We start from the raw sequence: 24,935 nt of genomic DNA on the forward strand, positions 1-24,935 counted from the left end.
CAATCTTCAGGCACCTCACCATGAGTCATACATACATTAAATATCCTTACCAACCAGTCAACAATACAGTCCCCCCCTTTTTTAATATATTCCACTGCAATACCATCCAAACCTGCTGCCTTGCCGGCTTTCATCTTCTGCAAAGCTTTTACAACGTCTTCTCTGTTTACCAAATCATTTTCCCTAACCCTCTCACTTTGCACACCACCTCGACCAAAACACCCTATATCTGCCACTCTATCATCAAACACATTCAACAAACCTTCAAAATTCTCACTCCATCTCCTTCTCACATCACCACTACTTGTTATCACCTCCCCATTAGCCCACTTCACTAAAGTTCCCATTTGTTCCCTTTATCTTATTTTATCTATTTTCCTTTATTTACCTCCTTTCAAAATATCTTATTCTCCCTAAAGTCTGATGATACTCTTTCACCCCAACTCTCATTTGCCCTCTTTTTCGCTTCTTGCACCTTTCTCTTGACCTCCTGTCTCTTTCTTTTATACATCTTCCAGTCATTTGCATTAATTCCTTGAAAAATCGTCCAAATGTCTCTCTCTTCTCTCTCACTAATAATCTTACTTCTTCATCCCACCACTCACTACCCTTTCTAATCTGCCCACCTCCCACGCATCTTATGCCACAATCGTCTTTTGCGCAAGGCATCACTGCTTCCTTAAATACATCCCATTCCTCCCCCACTCCCCTTATGTCTTTTGTTCTCACCTTTTTCCATTCTGTACTCAGTCCCTCCTGGTACTTCCTCAAACAAGTCTCCTTCCCAAGCTCACTTACTCTCACCACTCTCTTCACCCCAACATTCTCTCTTCTTTACTGAAAAACCTCCACAAATCTTCACCTTCGCCTCCACAAGATAATAATCAGACATCCCTCCAGTTGCACCTCTCAGCACATTAACATCCAAAAGTCTCTCATTCGCGCGCCTATCAATTAAAACGTAATCCAATAACGCTCTCTGGCCATCTTTCCTACTTACATACGTATACTTATGTATATCTCTCTTTTTAAACGAGGTATTCCCAATCACCAGTCCTTTTTCAGCACATAAATCTACAAGCTCTTCACCATTTCCATGTACAACACTGAACACCCCTTGTACACGAATTATTCCCTCAACTGCCATATTACTCACATTTGCATTTAAATCACCTATCACTATAACTCGGTCTCGTGCATCAAAACTACTAACACACTCTCTCAGCTGCTCCCACAACACTTGCCTCTCATGAATTCTTTTGTCATGCCCAGGTGCATATGCACCAATAATCACCCATCTCTCTCCATCCACTTTCAGTTTTACCTTCTTATACTCTATTACATACTCCCACCACTCCTGTTTCAGGAGTCGTGCTACTCCTTCCCTTGCTCTTGTCCTTTCACTATCCCCTGACTTTACTCCCAAGACATTCCCAAACCACTCTTCCCCTTTACCCTTGAGCTTCGTTTCAATCCAGGTTCCTTTCCTCAAACATACTACCTATCTCTCCTTTTTTCTCATCTTGGTTTGATCCACACACATTTAGACACACCAATCGGAGCCTTTGAGGAGGATGAGCACTTCCCACGTGGCTCCTTCTTCTGTTTCCACTTTTAGAAAGTTAAGATACAAGGAGGGGAGGGTTTTCAGCCCCCCGTTCCCGTCCCCTTTGGTTGCCTTCTACGACACGTGAGGAATGCGTTGGAAGTATTCTTTCTCCCCTATCCTCAGCGATATATATATATATATATATATATATATATATATAGATGTATATCTGCCACTCTATATGTTTGATGATAGAGTGGCAGATATAGGGTGTTTTGGTCGAGGTGGTGTGCAAAGTGAGAGGGTTAGGGAAAATGATTTGGTAAAAAGAGAAGAGGTAGTGAAAGCTTTGCGGAAGATGAAAGCCGGCAAGGCAGCAGGTTTGGATGGTATTGCAGTGGAATTTATTAAAAAAGGAGGTGACTGTATTGTTGACTGGTTGGTAAGGTTATTTAATGTATGTATGACTCATGGTGAGGTGCCTGAGGATTGGCGGAATGCGTGCATAGTGCCATTGTACAAAGGCAAAGGGGATAAGGGTGAGTGCTCCAATTACAGAGGTATAAGTTTGTTGAGTATTCCTGGTAAATTATATGGGAGGGTATTGATTGAGAGGGTGAAGGCATGTACAGAGCATCAGATTGGGGAAGAGCAGTGTGGTTTCAGAAGTGGTACAGGATGTGTAGATCAGGTGTTTGCTTTGAAGAATGTATGTGAGAAATACTTAGAAAAGCAAATGGATTTGTATGTAGCATTTATGGATCTTGAGAAGGCATATGATAGAGTTGATAGAGATGCTCTGTGGAAGGTATTAAGAATATATGGTGTGGGAGGAAAGTTGTTAGAAGCAGTGAAAAGTTTTTATCGAGGATGTAAGGCATGTGTACGTGTAGGAAGAGAAGAAAGTGATTGGTTCTCAGTGAATGTAGGTTTGCGGCAGGGGTGTGTGATGTCTCCATGGTTGTTTAATTTGTTTATGGATGGGGTTGTTAGGGAGGTAAATGCAAGAGTTTTGGAAAGAGGGGCAAGTATGAAGTATGTTGGGGATGAGAGAGCTTGGGAAGTGAGTCAGTTGTTGTTCGCTGATGATACAGCGCTGGTGGCTGATTCATGTGAGAAACTGCAGAAGCTGGTGACTGAGTTTGGTAAAGTGTGTGGAAGAAGAAAGTTAAGAGTAAATGTGAATAAGAGCAAGGTTATTAGGTACAGTAGGGTTGAGGGTCAAGTCAATTGGGAGGTGAGTTTGAATGGAGAAAAACTGTAGGAAGTGAAGTGTTTTAGATATCTGGGAGTGGATCTGGCAGCGGATGGAACCATGGAAGCGGAAGTGGATCATAGGGTGGGGGAGGGGGCGAAAATTCTGGGGGCCTTGAAGAATGTGTGGAAGTCGAGAACATTATCTCAGAAAGCAAAAATGGGTATGTTTGAAGGAATAGTGGTTCCAACAATGTTGTATGGTTGCGAGGCGTCGGCTATGGATAAAGTTGTGAGCAGGAGGATGGATGTGCTGGAAATGAGATGTTTGAGGACAATGTGTGGTGTGAGGTGGTTTGATCGAGTGAGTAACGTAAGGGTAAGAGAGATGTGTGGAAATAAAAAGAGCGTGGTTGAGAGAGCAGAAGAGGGTGTTTTGAAGTGGTTTGGGCACATGGAGAGAATGAGTGAGGAAAGATTGACCAAGAGGATATATGTGTCGGAGGTGGAGGGAACGAGGAGAAGAGGGAGACCAAATTGGAGGTGGAAAGATGAAGTGAAAAAGATTTTGTGTGATCGGGGCCTGAACATGCAGGAGGGTGAAAGGAGGGCAAGGAATAGAGTGAATTGGAGCGATGTGGTATACCGGGGTTGACGTGCTGTCAGTGGATTGAATCAAGGCATGTGAAGCGTCTGGGATAAACCATGGAAAGCTGTGTAGGTATGTATATTTGCGTGTGTGGACGTATGTATATACATGTGTATGGGGGGGGGGGTTGGGCCATTTCTTTGGTCTGTTTCCTTGCGCTACCTCGCAAACGCGGGAGACAGCGACAAAGTATAATAAAAAATAAAATAAAATATATATATATATATATATATATATATATATATATATATATATATATATATATATATATATATATATATATATATATATATATATATATATATATATTATCCCTGGGGATAGGGGAGAAAGAATACTTCCCACGTATTCCCTGCGTGTCGTAGTAGGCGACTAAAAGGGGAGGGAGCGGGGGGCTGGAAATCCTCCCCTCTCGTTTTTTTTTAATTTTCCAAAAGCAGGAACAGGGAACGAGGCCAGGTGAGGATATTCCCTCAGCGGCCCAGTCCTCTGTTCTTAACGCTACCTTGCTAACGCGGGAAATGGCGAATAGTGTGAAAGAAGAAAGATATATATATATATATATATATATATATATATATATATATATATATATATATATATATATATATATATATATATATATATATATATATATATATATATATATATATATATATAAAAAGATGTTCTGGAAGGAGGTAAATAAAGTGCGCAAGACAAGGGAGCAAATGGAAACTTCAGTGAAGGGCGCAAATGGGGAGGTGAAAACAAGTAGTGGTGATGTGAGAAGGAGATGGAGTGAGTATTTTGAAGGTTTGTTGAATGTGTTTGATGATAGAGTGGCAGATATAGGGTGTTTTGGTCGAGGTGTTGTGCAAAGTGAGAGGGTTAGGGAAGATGATTTGGTAAACAGAGAAGAGGTAGTAAAAGCTTTGCGGAAGATGAAAGCCGGCAAGGCAGCAGGTTTGGATGGTATTGCAGTGGAATTTATTAAAAAAGGGGGTGACTGTATTGTTGACTGGTTGGTAAGGTTATTTAATGTATGTATGACTCATGGTGAGGTGCCTGAGGATTGGCGGAATGCGTGCATAGTGCCATTGTATAAAGGCAAAGGGGATAAGAGTGAGTGCTCAAATTACAGAGGTATAAGTTTGTTGAGTATTCCTGGTAAATTATATGGGAGGATATTGATTGAGAGGGTGAAGGCATGTACAGAGCATCAGATTGGGGAAGAGCAGTGTGGTTTCAGAAGTGGTAGAGGATGTGTGGATCAGGTGTTTGCTTTGAAGAATGTATGTGAGAAATACTTAGAAAAGCAAATGGATTTGTATGTAGCATTTATGGATCTGGAGAAGGCATATGATAGAGTTGATAGAGATGCTCTGTGGAAGGTATTAAGAATATATGGTGTGGGAGGCAAGTTGTTAGAAGCAGTGAAAAGTTTTTATCAAGGATGTAAGGCATGTGTACGTGTAGGAAGAGAGGAAAGTGATTGGTTCTCAGTGAATGCAGGTTTGCGGCAGGGGTGTGTGATGTCTCCATGGTTGTTTAATTTGTTTATGGATGGGGTTGTTAGGGAGGTGAATGCAAGAGTTTTGGAAAGAGGGGCAAGTATGAAGTCTGTTGGGGATGAGAGAGCTTGGGAAGTGAGTCAGTTGTTCGCTGATGATACAGCGCTGGTGGCTGATTCATGTGAGAAACTGCAGAAGCTGGTGACTGAGTTTGGTAAAGTGTGTGAAAGAAGAAAGTTAAGAGTAAATGTGAATAAGAGCAAGGTTATTAGGTACAGTAGGGTTGAGGGTCAAGTCAATTGGGAGGTGAGTTTGAATGGAGAAAAACTGGAGGAAGTGAAGTGTTTTAGATATCTGGGAGTGGATCTGGCAGCGGATGGAACCATGGAAGCGGAAGTGGATCATAGGGTGGGGGAGGGGGCGAAAATTCTGGGAGCCTTGAAGAATGTGTGGAAGTCGAGAACATTATCTCGGAAAGCAAAAATCGGTATGTTTGAAGGAATATTGGTTCCAACAATGTTGTATGGTTGCGAGACGTGGGCTATGGATAGAGTTGTGCGCAGGAGGATGGATGTGCTGGAAATGAGATGTTTGAGGACAATATGTGGTGTGAGGTGGTTTGATCGAGTAAGTAACGTAAGGGTAAGAGAGATGTGTGGAAATAAAAAGAGCGTGGTTGAGAGAGCAGAAGAGGGTGTTTTGAAATGGTTCGGGCACATGGAGAGAATGAGTGAGGAAAGATTGACCAAGAGAATATATGTGTCGGAGGTGGAGGGAACGAGGAGAAGAGGGAGACCAAATTGGAGGTGGAAAGATGGAGTGAAAAAGATTTTGTGTGATCGGGGCCTGAACATGCAGGAGGGTGAAAGGAGGGCAAGGAATAGAGTGAATTGGAGCGATGTGGTATACCGGGGTTGACGTGCTGTCAGTGGATTGAATCAAGGCATGTGAAGCGTCTAGGGTAACCCATGGAAAGCTGTGTAGGTATGTATATTTGCGTGTGTGGACGTATGTATATACATGTGTATGGGGGTGGGCTGGGCCATTTCTTTCGTCTGTTTCCTTGCGATACCTCGCAAACGCGGGAGACAGCGACAAAGCAAAAAAAAAAAAAAATATATATATATATATATATATATATATATATATATATATATATATATATATATATATATATATATATATATATATATACATACAGAAAGAGCCTTTCTAGTTTGCCCAACATAAAACTTATCACCAATTCTGCAATTTGAAAACTATGATCATTGTATTGACTGGAGTAATCCCATCTCAGTTGCTAACTCTAACTCCAGTACCACGAGAAATATCACTGAATCTTTTATTATTGAATACAGATAAAATTATAACCTTGATATTAGTGAAGGTCTATACAAATAGGATAACTTTTTTGTTAATAAAATTCTAAAACAATTCATCTTCTTGTCCACATAATTAATTTATGATACGCTCGTTGTCTGTTTTGGACAATCATGTATTTACCATATGGCGTCTTCGCTACGCCTCTTCGATATATTTCTCTCCTGTGTCTTCCCTGATGATGTGATGATTACACGAAAGTACACTTGGGAACTTATCGTGTTTCATTTTCCTCGTGGACTCATAGGGATATACTTGCTCACGCGCAATATTGTGATCCTTTCCAATATATATATATATATATATATATATATATATATATATATATATATATATATATATATATATATATATATATATATATATATATATATATATATATATATATATATCCCTGGGGATAGGGGAGAAAGAATACTTTCCACGTATTCCCTGCGTTTCGTAGAAGGTGACTGAAGGGGAAGGGAGCGGGTGGCTGGAAATCCTCCCCTCTCTTTTTTTTTTCTTAATTTTCCTAAAGAAAGAAGAGAGAAGGGGGCCAGATGAGGATATTCCTTCAAAGGCCCACTCCTCTGTTCTTAATGCTACCTCGCTAACGCGGAAAATGGCGAAGAGTATGAAAGAAATATATATACATATATATATATATATATATATATATATATATATATATATATATATATATATATATATATATATTCATATAATTTGTTTATTTCTTTATATGTCAATATACGCGAAAATGTTTTGTGAATAGTGTCCTGACGTGGTGGCTGGAAAGAATATAGTTTCAAACTTCACTTTGGATCAAGTGTTATAACTTTCCCTTGTCCTCCAGTGTTGAGCATGTAGACCAGTGGGATCTGTGATGATATTTGCCATACAATACAAATGATGAAAATAACCGGAACATGAACATTTTGTACAAAATAACCGGAACATGAACATTTTGTACAAAATAACCGGAACATGAATATTTTGTACAAAATAACCGGAACATGAATATTTTGTACAAAATAACCGGAACATGAATATTTTGTACAAAATAACCGGAACATGAATATTTTGTACAAAATAACCGTAACATGAATATTTTGTACAAAATAACCGGAACATGAATATTTTGTACAAAATAACCGGAACATGAATATTTTGTACAAAATAACCGGAACATGAATATTTTGTTCAAAATCTTTTCAATTCTAATCGTCGAGAATATGGTCAAGGGAATTTTAACTTTCAATCTTTACATTAAGAAATATATTGCTGTAAGAATTTACTGGTACTCATTATAGACCATATATGTGCGCTCGTGTGTTGCCTGGACAAAGGATTTCAATGATCATTAGCGAGAGCAATTACGATAACGGATTTTCAAATTTTGCGACCGATGTTTTTATACATATTGAGGATAGTAGATCTATCTGGTATGAGAATAATGATGTTATAGGCAGTTAGTAACTGGCCGAGGTTATATCCTGTATTTCTTTAAAAGTAGTTTTCTCCTAAGCCATTCGCTTCAAATTTCATTGAAGAAATCGAGCTATCAAAGTCATATACTTTTTCCTAAAATCAATAAGTAATGTTACGTCTTTCTACACACATATTAATCACAATGAACTAAATCACCGAAACTCTATTGTAAACGACGATGCTGCAAAACGCTTATAGCTGGTAGGTAAATGATATGTGATCAGTTTTGTAAGTTACTTAGAGAGACATAAAAAGTCAAGTCAACCAACATATGAACTGACAGGATCTTTGCTACAAATTTTGATTCAACGAAAATGAAATTTTGTTTAAATTCTTACATGTTAGTGAGTGATGCACACCATTGTGTCGTGCCTCCACACAGGAAGCGGATATCGGGGTTGGTCCATTTGGTGTTAGTGGAACGCGAGCTGAGGTGGTGGACTTCACTCTGCCGATAATGATAGAGTATTCCAGGATGTTGGGAGCGCGGGGCAGGCCAGAAGTGGACCCCTGGGGATTCCTCCTGCCCCTGGCGCCCCTAGTGTGGGCGGCCGTCCTCGTGGCCTCGGTGGTCCTCCCTATGATCATGACTCTTCTCTCTTCTTACTTCGTCAAGAACAAAAGGAAAGAGAACTGGTCAAAGGATTTCTTTGGCTTCGTTCGCATCTTACTGCAGCAAGGTAGGTCCAATCATGTATTGTTACCGCCACCAGTTAAGATCCGGGACTGTACAGCTGCCTCACACCTAACCCATTACGTAGCTCAACATGAACGTCTTCAGTTGGCCTGCAACACATTTTCTATATATGTTACGTGTTTTATTTCAGATGTTTGAGCGACAACAGCGACGCAATAACTTCCCATATTTCATTATCACACACAACCACTCAGCTTGGGAAGTAAACACATGACACAATATTGTCCATAAATAAAACAAGTCCACTTTATAGCGAGGACACAACTGGAACTGGAATGTCAGGTACAGGTACAGGTACACGTATAGCTACAGACTAAATACGCAGGTCAAATGGAACATGGCATAAACGGGTGGGACTGGGGAAGGGGGGATATGTCAAAGGACACGTAATGTAACCTCGATATGTTCCACTGCAGTGTGCGTGGGTACATGCTGGTGCTGGAGGTACTGGTGCTGGAGGTATTGGTGCTGGAGGTACTAGTGCTGGAGGTGCTGGTGCTGGAGGTGCCCGTGCTGGAAATACTGGTGCTGGTGGTACTGGTACTGGAGGTACTGGTGCTGGAGGTACTGGTGCTGGAGGTGCTGGTGCTGGAGGCACTGGTGCTGAAGGTACTGGCGCTGAAGGTATTGGTACTGGATGTGATGGTGCTGGAGATGTTGGTGCTGCTGGTGTTGGTGCCGGAGGTACTGGTGCTGGAGGTGTTGGTCCTGGAGGCACTGGTACTGGAGGTGCTAGTGCTGGAGGTACTGATGCTGGAAGTACTGGTGCTGGAGGTATTGGTGCTGGAGGTGCTGGTGCTGGAGGTGCAGGTGCTGTAGGTGTTGGTGCTGGAGGTACTGGTGCCGGAGGTACTGGTGCTGGAGGTGTTGGTCCTGGAGGCACTGGTACTGGAGGTGCTAGTGCTGGAGGTACTGATGCTGGAAGTACTGGTGCTGGAGGTATTGGTGCTGGAGGTGCTGGTGCTGGAGGTGCAGGTGCTGTAGGTGTTGGTGCTGGAGGTACTGGTGCTGGAGGTGCTGGTGCTGGAGGTACTGGTGCTGGAGGTGCTGGTGCTGGAGGTGCTGGTGCTGGAGGTGCAGGTGCTGTAGGTGCTGGTGCTGGAGGTACTGGTGCTGGAGGTGCTGGTGCTGGAGGTGCTGGTGCTGGAGGTACTGGTGCTGGAGGTGCTGGTGCTGGAGGGACTGGTGCTGGAGGTGCTTGTGCTGAATTGCTGGTATTGGAGGTGTTGGTCCTGGTGGTACTGGTACTGGAGGTGCTAGTGCTGGAGGTACTGGTGCTGGAGGTACTGGTGCTGGAGGTGCTGGTGCTGGAGATTCTAGTGTTAGAGCCACTGGTGCTGGAGGTGCTGGTGCTAGAGGTAGTGGTGCTGGAGGTGTTGGTGCTAAAGGCACTGGTGTTGGAGGTGCTGGTGCTGGAAGTACTGGTGCTAAAGGCAATTGTTTTGGAGGAGCTGGTGCTAAAGGCACTGATGCTGGAGGTACTGATGCTGGAGGTACTGGTCCTGGAGGTACTAGTGCTGGAGGTGCTGGCGTTGAAGGTATTGGTGCTGGAGGTGTTGGTGCTGTAGGTGTTGGTGCTTGTGGTGTTGGTGCTGTAGGTACTGGTGCTGTTGGTGCTGGTGGTGGAGGTATTGGTACTTGAGGTGCTGGTGGTGAAGGTACTGGTACTGGAGGAATTGATTCTGGAGGTGCTAGTGCTGAAGGCACTAGTGCTGGAGGTGTTGGTGCTGTAGGTACTGGTGCTGGAGGTAGTGGTGCTGGAGGTGCTAGTGCTGGAGGTACTAGTACTGGAGGTGCTGGTGCTGGAGGTACTAGTACTGGAGGTGCTGGTGCTGTAGGTGTTGGTGCTGGAGGTACTGGTACTGGAGGTGCTGGTGCTTGAGGTTCTGGTGCTGGAGGTGCTGGTGCTGGAGGTGCTGATGCTAGAGGTGCTGGTGCTGGTGCTGGAGGTGCTGGTGCTGGAGGTGCTGGTGCTGGAGGTGCTGGTGCTGGAGGCACTGGTGCTGGAGGTACTGGCGCTAGAGGTGCTGGTGTTGTAGGTGCCCGTGCTGGAAATACTGGTGCTGGTGGTACTGGTACTGGAGGTACTGGTGCTGGAGGTACTGGTGGTGGAGGTGCATGTGCTGGAGGTGCAGGTGCTGTAGAAGCTGGTGCTGGAGGAGCTGGTGCTGGAGGCACTGGTGCTGGAGGTACTGGTGCTAGAGGTGCTGGTGCTGTAGGTGCCCGTGCTGGAAATACTGGTGCTGGTGGTACTGGTACTTGAGGTACTGGTGCTGGAGGTGCATGTGCTGGAGGTGCAGGTGCTGTAGGAGCTGATGCTGGAGGTTCTGGTGCAGGTGGTACTGGTACTGGAGGCATTGGTGCTGGAGATGGTAGTACTGGATGTGCTGGCGCTGGAAGAGCTGGTGCTGGATGTACTGGTGCTGTAGGTGCTGGTGCTAGAGGTAGTGGTGCTGGAGGTACTGGTGCTGGAGGTGTTGGAGCTGGTGGTGGCGCTGCTGGAGGTGTTTATGCTTCAGGTGCTAGTACAGGAGGTACTGCTGCTGGAGGTGCTGCTGGTTCATGAGGTAATGGTGCTGGAGGTGCTGGTGATGGAGGGCTTGGTGCTGGAGGCAATGGTGTTGGAGGCACTGGTGCTGGAGGCACTGGTGCTGGAGGTGCTGGTGCGAGAGGCATTGGTCTAGAGGTGCTAGTGCTGGAGGTGCTGGTGCTGGAGCTGCTGATGTTGGAGGTATTGATGGTGGAGGTGCTGTTGCTGGAGGTGCTAATGCTGGAGGTGCTGGTGCTGGAGGTACTGGTGCTGGAGGCACTGGTGCTTGAGGTGCTGGTGCTACAGGTGCTGGTGCTGAAGGTATTGGTACTGGATGTGATGGTGTTGGAGATGTTGGTGCTGCTGGTGTTGGTGCCGGAGGTACTGGTGCTGGAGGTGTTGGTCCTGGAGGCACTGGTACTGGAGGTGCTAGTGCTGAAGGTACTGATGCTGGAGGTACTGGTGCTGGAGGTGCTGGTGCTGGAGGTGCTGGTTCTGGAGGTAGTGGTGCTGGAGGTGCTGGTGTGGAGGTACTGGTGCTGGAGGTGCTGGTGCTGGATTGACTGGTGCTGGAGGTGCTTGTGCTGAATTGCTGGTATTGGAGGTGTTGGTCCTGGTGGTACTGGTACTGGAGGTGCTAGTGCTGGAGGTACTGGTGCTGGAGGTACTGGTGCTGGAGGTGCTGGAGGTGCTGGTGCTGGAGATTCTAGTGTTAGAGCCACTGGTGCTGGAGGTGTTGGTGCTAGAGGTAGTGGTGCTGGAGGTGTTGGTGCTAAAGGCACTGGTGTTGGAGGTGCTGGTGCTGGAAGTACTGGTGCTAAAGGCAATTGTTTTGGAGGAGCTGGTGCTAAAGGCACTGATGCTGGAGGTACTGATGCTGGAGGTACTGGTCCTGAAGGTACTAGTGCTGGAGGTGCTGGCGCTGAAGGTATTGGTGCTGGAGGTGTTGGTGCTGTAGGTGTTGGTGCTTGTGGTGTTGGTGCTGTAGGTACTGATGCTGTTGGTGCTGGTGGTGGAGGTATTGGTACTGGAGGTGCTGGTGGTGAAGGTACTGGTACTGGAGGAATTGATGTTGGAGGTGCTAGTGCTGAAGGCACTGGTGCTGGAGGTGTTGGTGCTGTAGGTACTGGTGCTGGAGGTAGTGGTGCTGGCGGTGCTAGTGCTGGAGGTACTAGTACTGGAGGTGCTGGTGCTGGAGGTACTAGTACTGGAGGTGCTGGTGCTGTAGGTGTTGGTGCTGGAGGTACTGGTACTGGAGGTTCTGGTGCTTGAGGTTCTGGTGCTGGAGGTGCTGATGTTGGAAGTATTGGAGCAGGAGGAGCTGGTACTGGAGATGCTGGTGGTGGAGGTGCTGGTGCTGGAGGTAATAGTGCTGGAGGTGCTGGTGCTGGAGGTAATAGTGCTGGAGGTGCTGGTGCTGGAGATGCTGATGCTAGAGGAGCTGGTGCTGGAGGCACTGGTGCTGGAGGGACTGGTGCTGGAGGCACTGGTGCTGGAGGTACTGGTGCTAGAGGTGCTGGTGCTGGAGTTACTGGTGCTAGAGGTGCTGGTGCTGTAGGTGCCCGTGCTGGAAATACTGGTGCTGGTGGTACTGGTACTGGAGGTACTGGTGCTGGAGGTGCATGTGCTGGAGGTGCAGGTGCTGTAGGAGCTGGTGCTGGAGGTGCTGGTGCAGGTGGTACTGGTACTGGAGGCATTGGAGCTGGAGATGGTAGTACTGGATGTGCTGGCGCTGGAAGAGCTGGTGCTGGATGTACTGGTGCTGTAGGTGCTGGTGCTAGAGGTAGTGGTGCTGGAGGTACTGGTGCTGGAGGTGTTGGAGCTGGTGGTGGCGCTGCTGGAGGTGTTTATGCTTCAGGTGCTAGTACAGGAGGTACTGCTGCTGGAGGTGCTGCTGGTTCATGAGGTAATGGTGCTGGAGGTGCTGGTGATGGAGGTGCTGGTGCTGGAGGTACTGGTGCTGGAGGTACTGGTGCTGGAGGTGCTGGTGCTGGAGATTCTAGTGTTAGAGCCACTGGTGCTGGAGGTGCTGGTGCTAGAGGTAGTGGTGCTGGAGGTGTTGGTGCTAAAGGCACTGGTGTTGGAGGTGCTGGTGCTGGAAGTACTGGTGCTAAAGGCAATTGTTTTGGAGAAGCTGGTGCTAAAGGCACTGATGCTGGAGGTACTGATGCTGGAGGTACTGGTCCTGGAGGTACTAGTGCTGAAGGTGCTGGCGCTGAAGGTATTGGTGCTGGAGGTGTTGGTGCTGTAGGTGTTGGTGCTTGTGGTGTTGGTGCTGTAGGTACTGGTGCTGTTGGTGCTGGTGGTGGAGGTATTGGTAGTGGAGGTGCTGGTGGTGAAAGTACTGGTACTGGAGGAATTGATGTTGGAGGTGCTAGTGCTGAAGGCACTGGTGCTGGAGGTGTTGGTGCTGTAGGTACTGGTGCTGGAGGTAGTGGTGCTGGAGGTGCTAGTGCTGGAGGTACTAGTACTGGATGTGCTGGTGCTGGAGGTACTAGTACTGGAGGTGCTGGTGCTGGAGGTGTTGGTGCTGGAGGCACTGGTACTGGAGGTGCTGGTGCTTGAGGTTCTGGTGCTGGAGGTGCTGATGTTGGAAGTATTGGTGCAGGAGGTGCTGGTACTGGAGATGCTGGTGGTGGAGGTGCTGGTGCTGGAGGTAATAGTGCTGGAGGTGCTGCTGCTGGAGGCGCTGATGCTAGAGGAGCTGGTGCTGGAGGCAGTGTTGCTGGAGGTGCTGGTGCTGGAGGAGCTGGTGCTGGAGGTACTGGTGCTGGAGGTACTGGTGCTAGAGGTGCTGGTGCTGGAGGTACTGGTGCTAGAGGTGCTGGTGCTGTAGGTGCCCGTGCTGGAAATACTAGTGCTGGTGGTACTGGTACTGGAGGTACTGGTGCTGGAGGTACTGGTGCTGGAGGTACTGGTGCTGGAGGTGCTGGTGCTGTAGGTGCCCGTGCTGGAAATACTGGTGCTAGAGGTACTGGTGCTGTAGGTACTGGTGCTGGAGGTGCTGGTGCTGGAGGAGCTAGTGCTGGAGGCACTGGTGCTGGAGTTACTGGTGCTAGAGGTGCTGGTACTGTAGGTGCCCGTGCTGGAAATACTGGTGCTGGTGGTACTGGTACTGGAGGTACTGGTGCTGGAGGTGCATGTGCTGGAGGTGCAGGTGCTGTAGAAGCTGGTGCTGGAGGTGCTGGTGTAGGTGCTACTGGTACTGGAGGCATTATTGCTGGAGATGGTAGTGCTGGAGGTGCTGGCACTGGAGGAGCTGGTGCTGGATGTACTGGTGCTGTAGGTGCTGGTGCTAGAGGTAGTGGTGCTGGAGGTACTGGTGCTGGAGGTGTTGGAGCTGGTGGTGGCGCTGCTGGAGGTGTTTATGCTTCAGGTGCTAGTACAGGAGGTACTGCTGCTGGAGATGCTGCTGGTTCATGAGGTAATGGTGCTGGAGGTGCTGGTGATGGAGGGCTTGGTGCTGGAGGCAATGGTGCTGGAGGCACTGGTGCTGGAGGTGCTGGTGCTGGAGGTGCTGGTGCTAGAGGCATTGGTCTAGAGGTGCTGGTGCTGGAGGTGCTGGTGCTGGAGGTAATGGTGCTAGAGGTACTGGTAATGGAGGCAGTGGCGCTGGAGGTGCTGGTGCTTGAGGTACTGGTGCTGGAGGTGCTAATGCTGGAAGTGCTGATGCTGGAGGAGCTGGTGCTGGAGGCAGTGGTGCTGGAGGTGCTGGTGCTGGATGTGCTGGTGCTGGAGGTACAGATGCTGTAGGAGCTTGTGCTCAAGGCGCTGGTGCTGGGGGTACTGGTACTGGAGGCACTGGTGCTGAAGGTGCTAGTGCTGGAGGTGCTGGTGCTGGAGGAGCTGGTGCTGGAAGTACTGGTGCTGGAGGTTCTGATGCTGAAGGTGCTGGTGTTGGAGGTGCAGGTGCTCTATGTGCTGGTGCTGGAGGTACTGGTGCTGGAGGTGCTAGTGCTGGAGGTGCTGGTGCTGGAGGTGCTGGTGTTGGAGGTATTGGTGGTGGAGGTGCTGGTGCTAGAAGTAATGGTGCTGGAGGCACTGGTGCTGGAGGTGCTGGTGCTAGTGGTAATGGTGCCGGAGGTGCTGGTGATGCAGGTGCTGGTGCCAAAGTCACTGGTGCTGGAGGTGCTGGTGCTGGAAGTACTGGTGCTAGAGGTGCTGGTGCTAGAGGCGCTAGTATTGGAGGTGTTGGTGGTTGAGGTACTGGTACTGGAGGTGATAGTGCTGGAGGTACTGGTGTTGGAGGTGCTGCTGCTGAAGGTTCTAGTGCTAGAGGCACTGGTGCTGGAGGTGCTGGTGCTGGAGGTGCTGGTGCTAAGATGCTGGTGTTGAAGGTGCTGGTGATGGAGGTCCTGGTCCTGGAGGTGCTGGTGTTAGGGGCACTGGTGTTGGAGGTGCGGAGGTGCTGTTGCTGGAGGCATTGGTAATGGAGGTACTGGTGCTGAAGGTGCTGATGCTGGAGGTGTTGGTGCTGGAGGTACTGGTGCGCGTGATGCTGGTGCTTGAGGTACTGGTGCTGGAGGAGCTGATGTCGGAGGTACTGGTGTAGGAGGTTCTGGTACTGGAGGTGCTGGTGCTGGAGATACTGGCGCTAGGGGTGCTGGTGCTGGAGGTGTTGGTGTTGGAGGAACTTGTGCTGGAGGTGCTGGTGCTGGAGATACTGGTGCTGGAGGTACTGGTGCTGGAGGTATTAGTGCTGGAGGTGCTGGTGCTGGAGGTGTTGGTGTCAGAGGTGTTGGTGCTGTAGGTGATGGTGCTGGAGGCACTGGTGCTGGAGATGCTGGTGCTAAGGTGCTGTTGTTGGAGGTACTAGTGCTGGAGGTGTTGGTATTGGAGGTGCTGGTGCTGGCGGTACTTGTTCTGGATGTGTTGGTGCCGGAGGTGTTGGAACTGTAGGTACTGGTGCTGGAGGTGCTGGTGCTGGAGGTGCTGGTGCTGGAGGTGCTGGTGCTGGAGGTACTGGTGCTGGAGGTACTAGTGCTGGAGGTGCTGGTATTGGAGGTGCTGGTGCTGGCGGTACTTGTTCTGGATGTGTTGGTGCCGGAGGTGTTGGAACTGTAGGTACTGGTGCTGGAGGTGCTGGTGCTGGAGGTGCTGGTGCTGGAGGTACTATTGCTGGAGGTACTGGTGCTTGAGGTACTGGTGCTGAAGGTGCTGGTGTTGGAGGTACTGGTGCAGGAGGTGCTGGTACTGGAAGTGTTGGTACTGGAGGTGCTGGTGCTGAAGGTACTGATGCTGGAGGTGTTTGTGCTTGAGGTGCTGGTGCTGAAGGAGCTGGTACTGGAGGTACTGTTGCTGGAGCTGCTAGTGCCGGAGGTGCTGGTGCTGGAGGTGCTGGTGCTGGAGGTACTGGTGCTGGAGGTGCTGGAGGAGCTGGTGCTGTAGGTGCTTGTGCGTTGGGTGCTGGTGCTGGAGATGCTCGTGCTGGAGGTGCTGGTGCTGGAGGTGCTAGTGATTAAGGTACTGGTGCTGGAGGTGCTGGTGCTGAACGTACTGGTGGTGGAAGCGTTGGTGTGGAGGTGCTGCTGATGGAGGTGTTGGTGTTTCAGGTGCTGGTGCTGGAGGTACTGCTGCTGGAGTTACTGGATCTAGAGGTAATGATGCTGGAGGTGCTGGTGCTGGAGGTCTTGGTGCTGGAGGCACTGGTGTTGGAGGTACTGGCGCTGGAGTTGCTAGTGCTGGAGGTGCTGGTGCTGGAGATTCTGGTGCTGGAGGTGCTAGTGTTGGACGTGCTGGTGCTGGAGGTACTAGTGCTCTAGGTACTGGTGGTAGAGCTGTTGGTGTTGGAGGTATTGGTGCTGGAGATGCTGGTGTTGGAGATGCTGGTGTTGGAGATGCTGGTGCTGGAGTTGCCGGTGCACAAGGTACTGGTGCTGAAGGTGCTGATGCTGGAGGTACTGGTGCTGGAGGTGCTGGTGCTGTAAGTACTGGTTCTGGAGGTGCTGGTGCTGTAAGTACTGGTTCTGGAGGTGCTGGTGCTGGCGGTGTTGGTGCTGGAGGTACTGATGATGGAGGTGTTGGTGCTTCAGGTGCTGGTGCTGGAGGTACTGGTGCTGGAGGTACTGGTGCTGGAGGTACTGGTGCTGGAGATGTTGGTGTTGGAGGTACTAGTGCCCTAGGTAATGGTGCTTGAGGTACTGGTGGTGGAGGCGTTGTTGTTGGAGGTACTGTTGCTGGAGGTGCTGGTGTTGGAGATGCTGGTGCTGGAGTTGCAGGTGCTGCAGTTGCTGGTGCTGAAGGTGCTGGTGCTGGAGGTACTGGTGCTGGAGGTGCTGATGCTGGAGGTGCTGGTGCTGGAAGTGTTGGTGCTGGAGGTGTTGGTGTTGGAGGAGTTGGTGCTGGAGGTGCTGGTGCTGGAGGTGTTGGTGCTGGAGGTGTTGGTGTTGGAGGTGCTGGTGCTGGAGGAGTTGGTGCTGGAGGTGTTGGTGCTGGAGGTATTGGCGCTGGAGGTGTTGGTGCTGGAGGTGCTGGTATTGGTGGTGCTGGTACTGGAGGTGTTGGTGTTGGAGGTGCTGGTGCTGGAGGAGTTGGTGTTGGAGGTGCTGGTGTTGGAGGTGCTGGTGCTGGAGGAGTTGGTGCTGGAGGTGCTGGTGCTGGAGGTGTTGGTGCTGGAGGAGTTGGTGCTGGAGGTGCTGGTGCTGGAGGAGTTGGTGCTGGAGGTGCTGGTGCTGGAGGTGTTGGTGCTGGAGGTGTTGGTGTTGGAGGTGCTGGTGCTGGAGGAGTTGGTGCTGGAGGTGCTGGTGCTGGAGGTGTTGGTGCTGGAGGAGTTGGTGCTGGAGGTGCTGGTGCTGGAGGAGCTGGTGCTGGAGGTGCTGGTGCTGGAGGTGTTGGTGCTGGAGGTGTTGGTGTTGGAGGTGCTGGTGCTGGATGAGTTGGTGCTGGAGGTGCTGGTGCTGGAGGTGTTGGTGCTGGAGGAGTTGGTGCTGGAGGTGCTGGTGCTGGAGGAGTTGGTGCTGGAGGTGCTGGTGCTGGAGGTGTTGGTGCTGGAGGTGTTGGTGTTGGAGGTGCTGGTGCTGGAGGAGTTGGTGCTGGAGGTGTTGGTGCTGGAGGTGTTGGTGCTGGAGGAGTTGGTGCTGGAGGTGTTGGTGCTGGAGGAGTTGGTGCTGGAGATGCTGGTGCTGGAGGTGTTAGTGCTGGAGGTGTTGGTGTTGGAGGTGCTGGTGCTGGAGGAGTTGGTGCTGGAGGTGCTGGTGCTGGAGGTGTTGGTGCTGGAGGTGTTGGTGTTGGAGGTGTGACACTACAGATGGAAGGCATGTCTGGAGTCCCGCTGGCTGACCATCACATACTACCACTGTATGTTGATGGCTGGTACGCTACGGGGCCAGCGTCCTGCACTGGAGGACGCTTCTTGTGCGTGGTTCTCGCAATGGTAGAATTATTGTCCCTTGATCAGGTGATGCGTCGCCTCAGCGTATATCTAGTTGGTGCAGTACAAATGGGTTGGGATGTCCATTTCTTATTCACGCATATATCCCAGTCACACACATATCCCAGTCCACATATCCCATTAACACACATATCCCAGTCACACACATAACCTTTCAGACATATCCCAGTCACACACATAACCTCGTCAGACATATCCCAGTCAGACATATCCCAGTCAGACATGTCCCAGTCACCTACAGGTATTGGTGACCCACAGTGGTTTTCGCTAGAATGTGCCGAGGCGCTCTGGTGTACTTACGTATGATAAGGTTGGCTGATATCGGAATTTTGTGATGAATAATGATAAATATTGCCTATGAAATGTACCTTCCTCGAGCTTTGCAAAAAAAAAAAACAAAAACCAAACTAGAGATGTGTTCAGTATGCAACGAATACATGATAGTGAGGAGGTGCGGTGATTGCCACAGATACATCCACGGCTGAGGAGTGTTGGTGGTGGTGGGAGCGGCTGGTGTTGGGAGTGTGGATGATGATGACGCTGGTGTTAACACGGAGCTACGCTGGTAACCTCATGGCTCTTCTGGCCGTGAGATACATTCCCAAGCCATACCAGACGATCGGAAACTTTCTTGACGACCCAGCAGTTACCATGATATGGGGAAGCGGCTCCAACATTAAACTGTATTTGTATGTAAGTAAGATTTTCCTCTTAGTATCTATAACCAGATAAGTTATCGCCAAGTTACATTATGTCATTCGCCAGAACTTGATTAAATCACTCGCTACAACGACTAGCTAAAGAAGCATTCATCTTGGCTGTGGTAACTCTGGCTCTGTTCAAGTGACGCTAACAACCACATGAACTATTGTACTTAATTGATACTGGAAACTTAAACAATTCATCGAATATATTGATATCAGAATTAAGACTGACATGGAATCGTGTAGATAATAAGATTCCTTCTCTCTACACGTACTTGGGTGAAAGTCCTCGCAAGATGGAGTTGGTCAAAGCAGCTGGAGTGGATGGGATTGCAGTTGAATGTTTCTTGAATGGGTGAGAAAGTGTTGTTGGTTAGTTTGTGTGGAATTCTAACTAATGTTTGACTCGAGATGAAGTTTCTGGTGACTGGCAGAATGCCTGTAATGTACCAATAAAAGAGCAATGGTGACAAGGGTGAATTCTTGATTTACAGACCTGTGACTTTGCTGAGTGTACCTGGTAAGTTGCATGAGAGAGTGGCGATTGAACGATTGGTGGCATGTACAGTGGATCAGACAGGTCAAAGAGAACGTGGTCTCAGGAGTGATGGAGGAAATTTGGATCAGGTATTTGATTTCAAAGTCTGTGTGAGAGATATTCAGAGAAACAAAAGCATCTATGTGTGGCATTTGTGGACCTGGACAATGTTAATAGAAGGTGTGACGTCTTTAATTCAAGAGGGTAATGAATATATGAGGTAGGAAGAGACAGAAGAGTAAATGATTTCAGGTGAGGGTGAGCATGTGGCAGGTATGTGTTATATCACCATGGCACAGGGACGGGTGATGAGCCAGGAAAATGAGAGGATCTTGTTGAGAGGGATCGGTCTACGATCTGTTGGGGGTGAGGAGCCTGGGAAGTCAGTCAATTCCTCTCTGCTGTTGACTTGAGTGCAAAACTACAGAAGTTTAGTGTTTGAGTGTGGGGAAGTGGGAAGTTAAGCGTTAACGTGAACATTGTTAAGGTTATGGAGTTTAGTAGGAGAAAGAGACAAGTTAGTCTCTGTTAGTTTGAGTGCAGAAAACTTGTGGATGTGGAATGTTTTAGATACCTAGGAAGAGACAAGGCAGTGGAGGAAACCAGCGGCCGAAGCAAGGGTATATGATGGTGCTATGGTCCTAGGAGTGTTGAAGAATGTGAGGAAAGGGAGATCGTTTTACATAAGTTAATAGTATAATAGTTTTCTGTGACTTGATCGTAAAGTCATTTTCTGTGAATGAATGGTATAGCGGTCCCGTCTGTGTTGTATGGATGAGAGGCGCGGGCCCAAGATAAGAAAAAAGACTATGGAAGAAGGTGGACGTGATGAGCTGTGAAGAGGGTTGATTAAGGAGTGACCGGATTGGAGAGTGGTGGATAGTAAGAGTAGTATGGTTGAGAGAGATGAAGAGGGTGTGCTTGAATGGTTCAGACGTATGGAAAGGATGAGTAAAGAGAGATAGAATAATGAACGTATTGCGGTTGTGAGGCATACGTGGGATAGAAAGAGAATATTACTTTGTAATTCGTGTGCCGTGGTATACTAGGGGTGGCGTGCTGTCGGTGGTCTGAAACGGGGTCATTAAACAGTCAGGGGAAACCACGGAAAGGTATGGCTAGGTTGTGGGTAGGAAACTCTGATTTCAGTGTATTGTTTATAACAGCTGGGCAGTGAATGCGATCAAATGGGTCAGTTCATCGTCTGTTCTTGGCGCTGCTAACACAGAAAATGGCAAAATGAGAGTAATAATATGAATGGCAAGAGCGAGTGCCCCTAGCGGTACAAGGACACCACCATAAATGATTATGTGAGAAGAGTCCTGTCTCACTGCTCGTCGTGGACCTCTACCAGTTAAGAACTAAACCGGGTCACTCAGGTCCTGGTTAATAATGAATATTCAAACAGGAAAATCTGCGCCTCTTTTCGCATGAACCTCTTGCACCTTTCTCTTGACCTCCTGTCTCTTTCTTTTATACCTCCCCCACTCAATTACATTTTTTCCCTGCAAAAATCGTCCAAATGCCTCTCTCTTCTCTTTCACTAATACTCTTACTTCTTCATCCCACCACTCACTACCCTTTCTAATCAACCCACCTCCCACTCTTCTCATGCCACAAGCATTTTTGCGCAATCCATCACTGATTCCCTAAATACATCCCATTCCTCCCCCACTCCCCTTACTTCCATTGTTCTCACCTTTTTCCAATTTGTACTCAGTCTCTCCTGGTACTTCCTCACACAAGTCTCCTTCCCAAGCTCACTTACTCTCACCACCCTCTTCACCCCAACATTCACTCTTCTTTTCTGAAAACCCATACAAATCTTCACCTTAGCCTCCACAAGATAATGATCAGACATCCCTCCAGTTGCACCTCTCAGCACATTAACATCCAAAAGTCTCTCTTTCGCGCGCCTGTCAATTAACACGTAATCCAATAACGCTCTCTGGCCATCTCTCCTACTTACATAAGTATACTTATGTATATCTCGCTTTTTAAACCAGGTATTCCCAATCATCAGTCCTTTTTCAGCACATAAATCTACAAGCTCTTCACCATTTCCATTTACAACACTGAACACCCCACGGACGGGCCTCTGCCGGAGTACCCACGGACCAAGCACGGCGACGGCGGGAGGAGGAGGAGGCGGGAGTGAGGGTGAGCGGCGAGAAGCCATCAGTGACGGGAGAGCGACACCAGTTTGCATCAGCCTTCACTCCTGCCTGCAGTAGCATGCTTTCCGACCTGTTTCATGAGCTCTTCGCAAACGGAACTACCTTGGCCCACCGGTGATACTACTACGTTTGTAAATCAAGAACCATTGTAACACAAACCTAGCCTGGTGGTAGAGTGTCCCGCAGTGTATCGAGACAGACTTCCCCAGAACTTTTTTAAAGGGGAAGTAAATGTTTATAGTTGTGTTACTGGAGTGTTAGTTTTCATACATGGTGTTTTGACAAGAAAAAATAGTGAAATTGGAAAAAAATGTAGCTTAGACATTGAAGCTTATTGATACAGAGGTTAAATTGATGAGAACTACTATTGACGTTTGTGTAAATAAATTATACATTTCCTTTTTCCATAGCCAGAGGTTGAACCATTATGTGACTGTCATTTTTTCATTTCATTTCAAGCTAGGAGTTTCAGTTTTCTAAATTGTTTCTTACATTTTTCATATGTATATATATGTATGTGTGTGTGTGTATATGTGCGTATGTATGTGTATGTGTGTATGTGTATATATATATATGTATATTATCCCTGGGGATAGGGGTGAAAGAATACTTCCCACGCATTCCTCGCGTGTCGCAGAAAGCGACTAGAGGGGACGGGAGCGGGGGGCCAGAAATCCTCCCCTCCTTGTATTTCTTTAACTTTCTAAAATGGGAAACAGAAGAAGGAGTCACGCGGGGAGTGCTCATCCTCCTCGAAGGCTCAGATTGGGGTGCCTAAATGTGTGTGGATGTAACCAAGATGTGAAAAAAGGAGAAATAGGTAGTATGTTTGAGGAAAGGAACCTGGATGTTTTGGCTCTGAGTGAAACGAAGCTCAAGGGTAAAGGGGAAGAGTGGTTTGGGAATGTCTTGGGAGTAAAGTCAGGGGTTAGTGAGAGGACAAGAGCAAGGGAAGGAGTAGCAGTACTCCTGAAACAGGAGTTGTGGGAGTATGTGATAGAATGTAAGAAAGTAAATTCTCGATTGATATGGGTAAAACTGAAAGTTGATGGAGAGAGATGGGTGATTATTGGTGCATATGCACCTGGGCGTGAAAAGAAAGATCATGAGAGGCAAGTTTTTTGGGAGTATCTGAATGAGTGTGTTAGTGGTTTTCATGCACAAGACCGGGTTATAGTGATGGGTGATTTGAATGCAAAGGTGAGTAATGTGGCAGTTGAGGGAATAATTGGTATACATGGGGAGTTCAGTGTTGTAAATGGAAATGGTGAAGAGCGTGTAGATTTATGTGCTGAAAAAGGACTAGTGATTGGGAATACCTGGTTGAAAAAGCGAGATATACATAAGTGTACGTATGTAAGTAGGAGAGATGGCCAAAGAGCTTTATTGGATTACGTGTTAATTGATAGGCATGCGAAAGAGAGACTTTTGGATGTTAATGTGGTGAGAGGTGCAACTGGAGGGATATCTGATCATTATCTTTTGGAGGCGAAGGTGAATATTTGTAGGGGTTTTCAGAATAGAAGAGAGAATGTTGGGATAAAGAGAGTGGTGAGAGTAAGTGAGCTTGGGAAGGAGACTTGTGTGAGGAATTACCAGGAGAAACTGAGTATAGAATGTAAAAAGGTGAGAACAAAGGAGGTTAGGGGAGTGGGGGAAGAATGGGATGTATTAAGGAAGCAGTAATGGCTTGCGCAAAAGATGCTTGTAGCACGAGAAGCGTGGGAGGTGGGTTGATTAGAAAGGGTAGTGAGTGGTGGGATGAAGAAGTAAGATTATTAGTGAAAGAGAAGAGAGAGGTATTTGGATGATTTTTGCAGGGAAAAATGCAAATGAGTGGGAGATGTATAAAAGAAAGAGGTAGGAGGTCAAGAGAAAGGTGGAAGAGTTGAAAAAGAGGGCAAATGAGAGTTGGGATGAGAGAGTATCATCAAATTTTAGGGAAAGTAAAAAGATGTTTTGGAAGGAGGTAAATATAGTGCGTAAGAGACGGGAGCAAATGGGAACTTCAATGAATGGAGCTAATGGGTAGGCGATAACTAGTAGGCCCCACAGAACTTTCCATGGTTTACCCCAGACGCTTCACATGCCCTGGTTCAACACACTGAGAGCACGTCGACCCCGTTAAAAAACGTCGTTCCAATTCACTCTATTCCGTGCACGCCTTTCATCCTCCTGCATGTTCAGGCCCCGATCACTCAAAATATTTTTCACTCCATCTTTCCACCTCCAATTTGGTCTCCCACTTCACCACGTTCCCTCCACCTCTGACACATATATCCTCTTGGTCAATCTTTCCTAACTCATTCTCTCCATGTGTCCAAACCATTCCAAAACACCCTCTTCTGTTCTCTCAACCACACTCTTTTTGTTACCACACATCTCTCTTACCCTGTTATTACTTACTCGATCAAACCACTTCACACCACATATTGTCCTCAAACTTCTCATTTCCAGCACATCCACCCTCCCCCACACAACTCTATCTATAACCAACGCCTCGCAACCATATAACATTGTTGGAACCACTATTCCTTCAAACATACTCATTTCTGCTTTCCGAGATAATGTTCTCGACTTCTACACATTCTTCAACGCTCCCAGAACTTTTGCCCCCTCCCCCACCATATGATTCACTTCTTTCATGGTTCCATTCGCTACCAAATCCACTCCAAGATATCTAAAACACTTTACTTCCTTCAGTTTTTCTCCATTCAAACTTACCTCCCAATTGACTTGTCCCTCAACCCTACTATACCTAATAACCTTGCTCTCATTCACATTTACTCTGAGCTTTCTTCTTTCACACACTTTACCGAACTCAGTCACCATCTTCTGCAGTTACTCACACGAATCAGCCACCAGCGCTGTATCCTCAGCGAACAAAAGTGACTCACCTTCCAAGCTATTTCATCCACAACAGACTCCATACTTGCCCCTCTTTCCATAACATTTGTATTCACCTCTCTAACAACTCCATCCATAAACAAATTAACGACCATGGAGACATCACACACCCCTGCCGCAAACCTACATTTACTAAGAACCAATCACTTTCCTCTCTTCCTACATGTACACATGCCTTATATCCTTGATAAAAACTTTTCATCTAACAACTTGCCTCCCACACCATATATTCTCAATACCTTAAACAGAGCATC

General features: G+C 47.7%; 1 protein-coding gene across 1 annotated transcript in view; it reads left to right on the forward strand.

The window, feature by feature from the left end:
• The window catches only part of LOC139763328 (glutamate receptor ionotropic, kainate glr-3-like), a 269,996-nt gene extending 250,909 nt beyond the window's left edge, over positions 1-19,087 (forward strand). Inside the window, exons 4-5 of the mRNA XM_071689349.1 lie at positions 8,121-8,432; positions 18,842-19,087. Coding sequence (XP_071545450.1) covers positions 8,121-8,432; positions 18,842-19,087 — 558 coding nt within the window. The remainder of the gene's footprint in view (positions 1-8,120; positions 8,433-18,841) is intronic.
• The last annotated feature ends 5,848 nt before the right edge of the window (positions 19,088-24,935 follow it).

Source organism: Panulirus ornatus, chromosome 46, assembly GCF_036320965.1.
Source record: "Panulirus ornatus isolate Po-2019 chromosome 46, ASM3632096v1, whole genome shotgun sequence".
Lineage (NCBI taxonomy): Eukaryota > Metazoa > Arthropoda > Malacostraca > Decapoda > Palinuridae > Panulirus > Panulirus ornatus.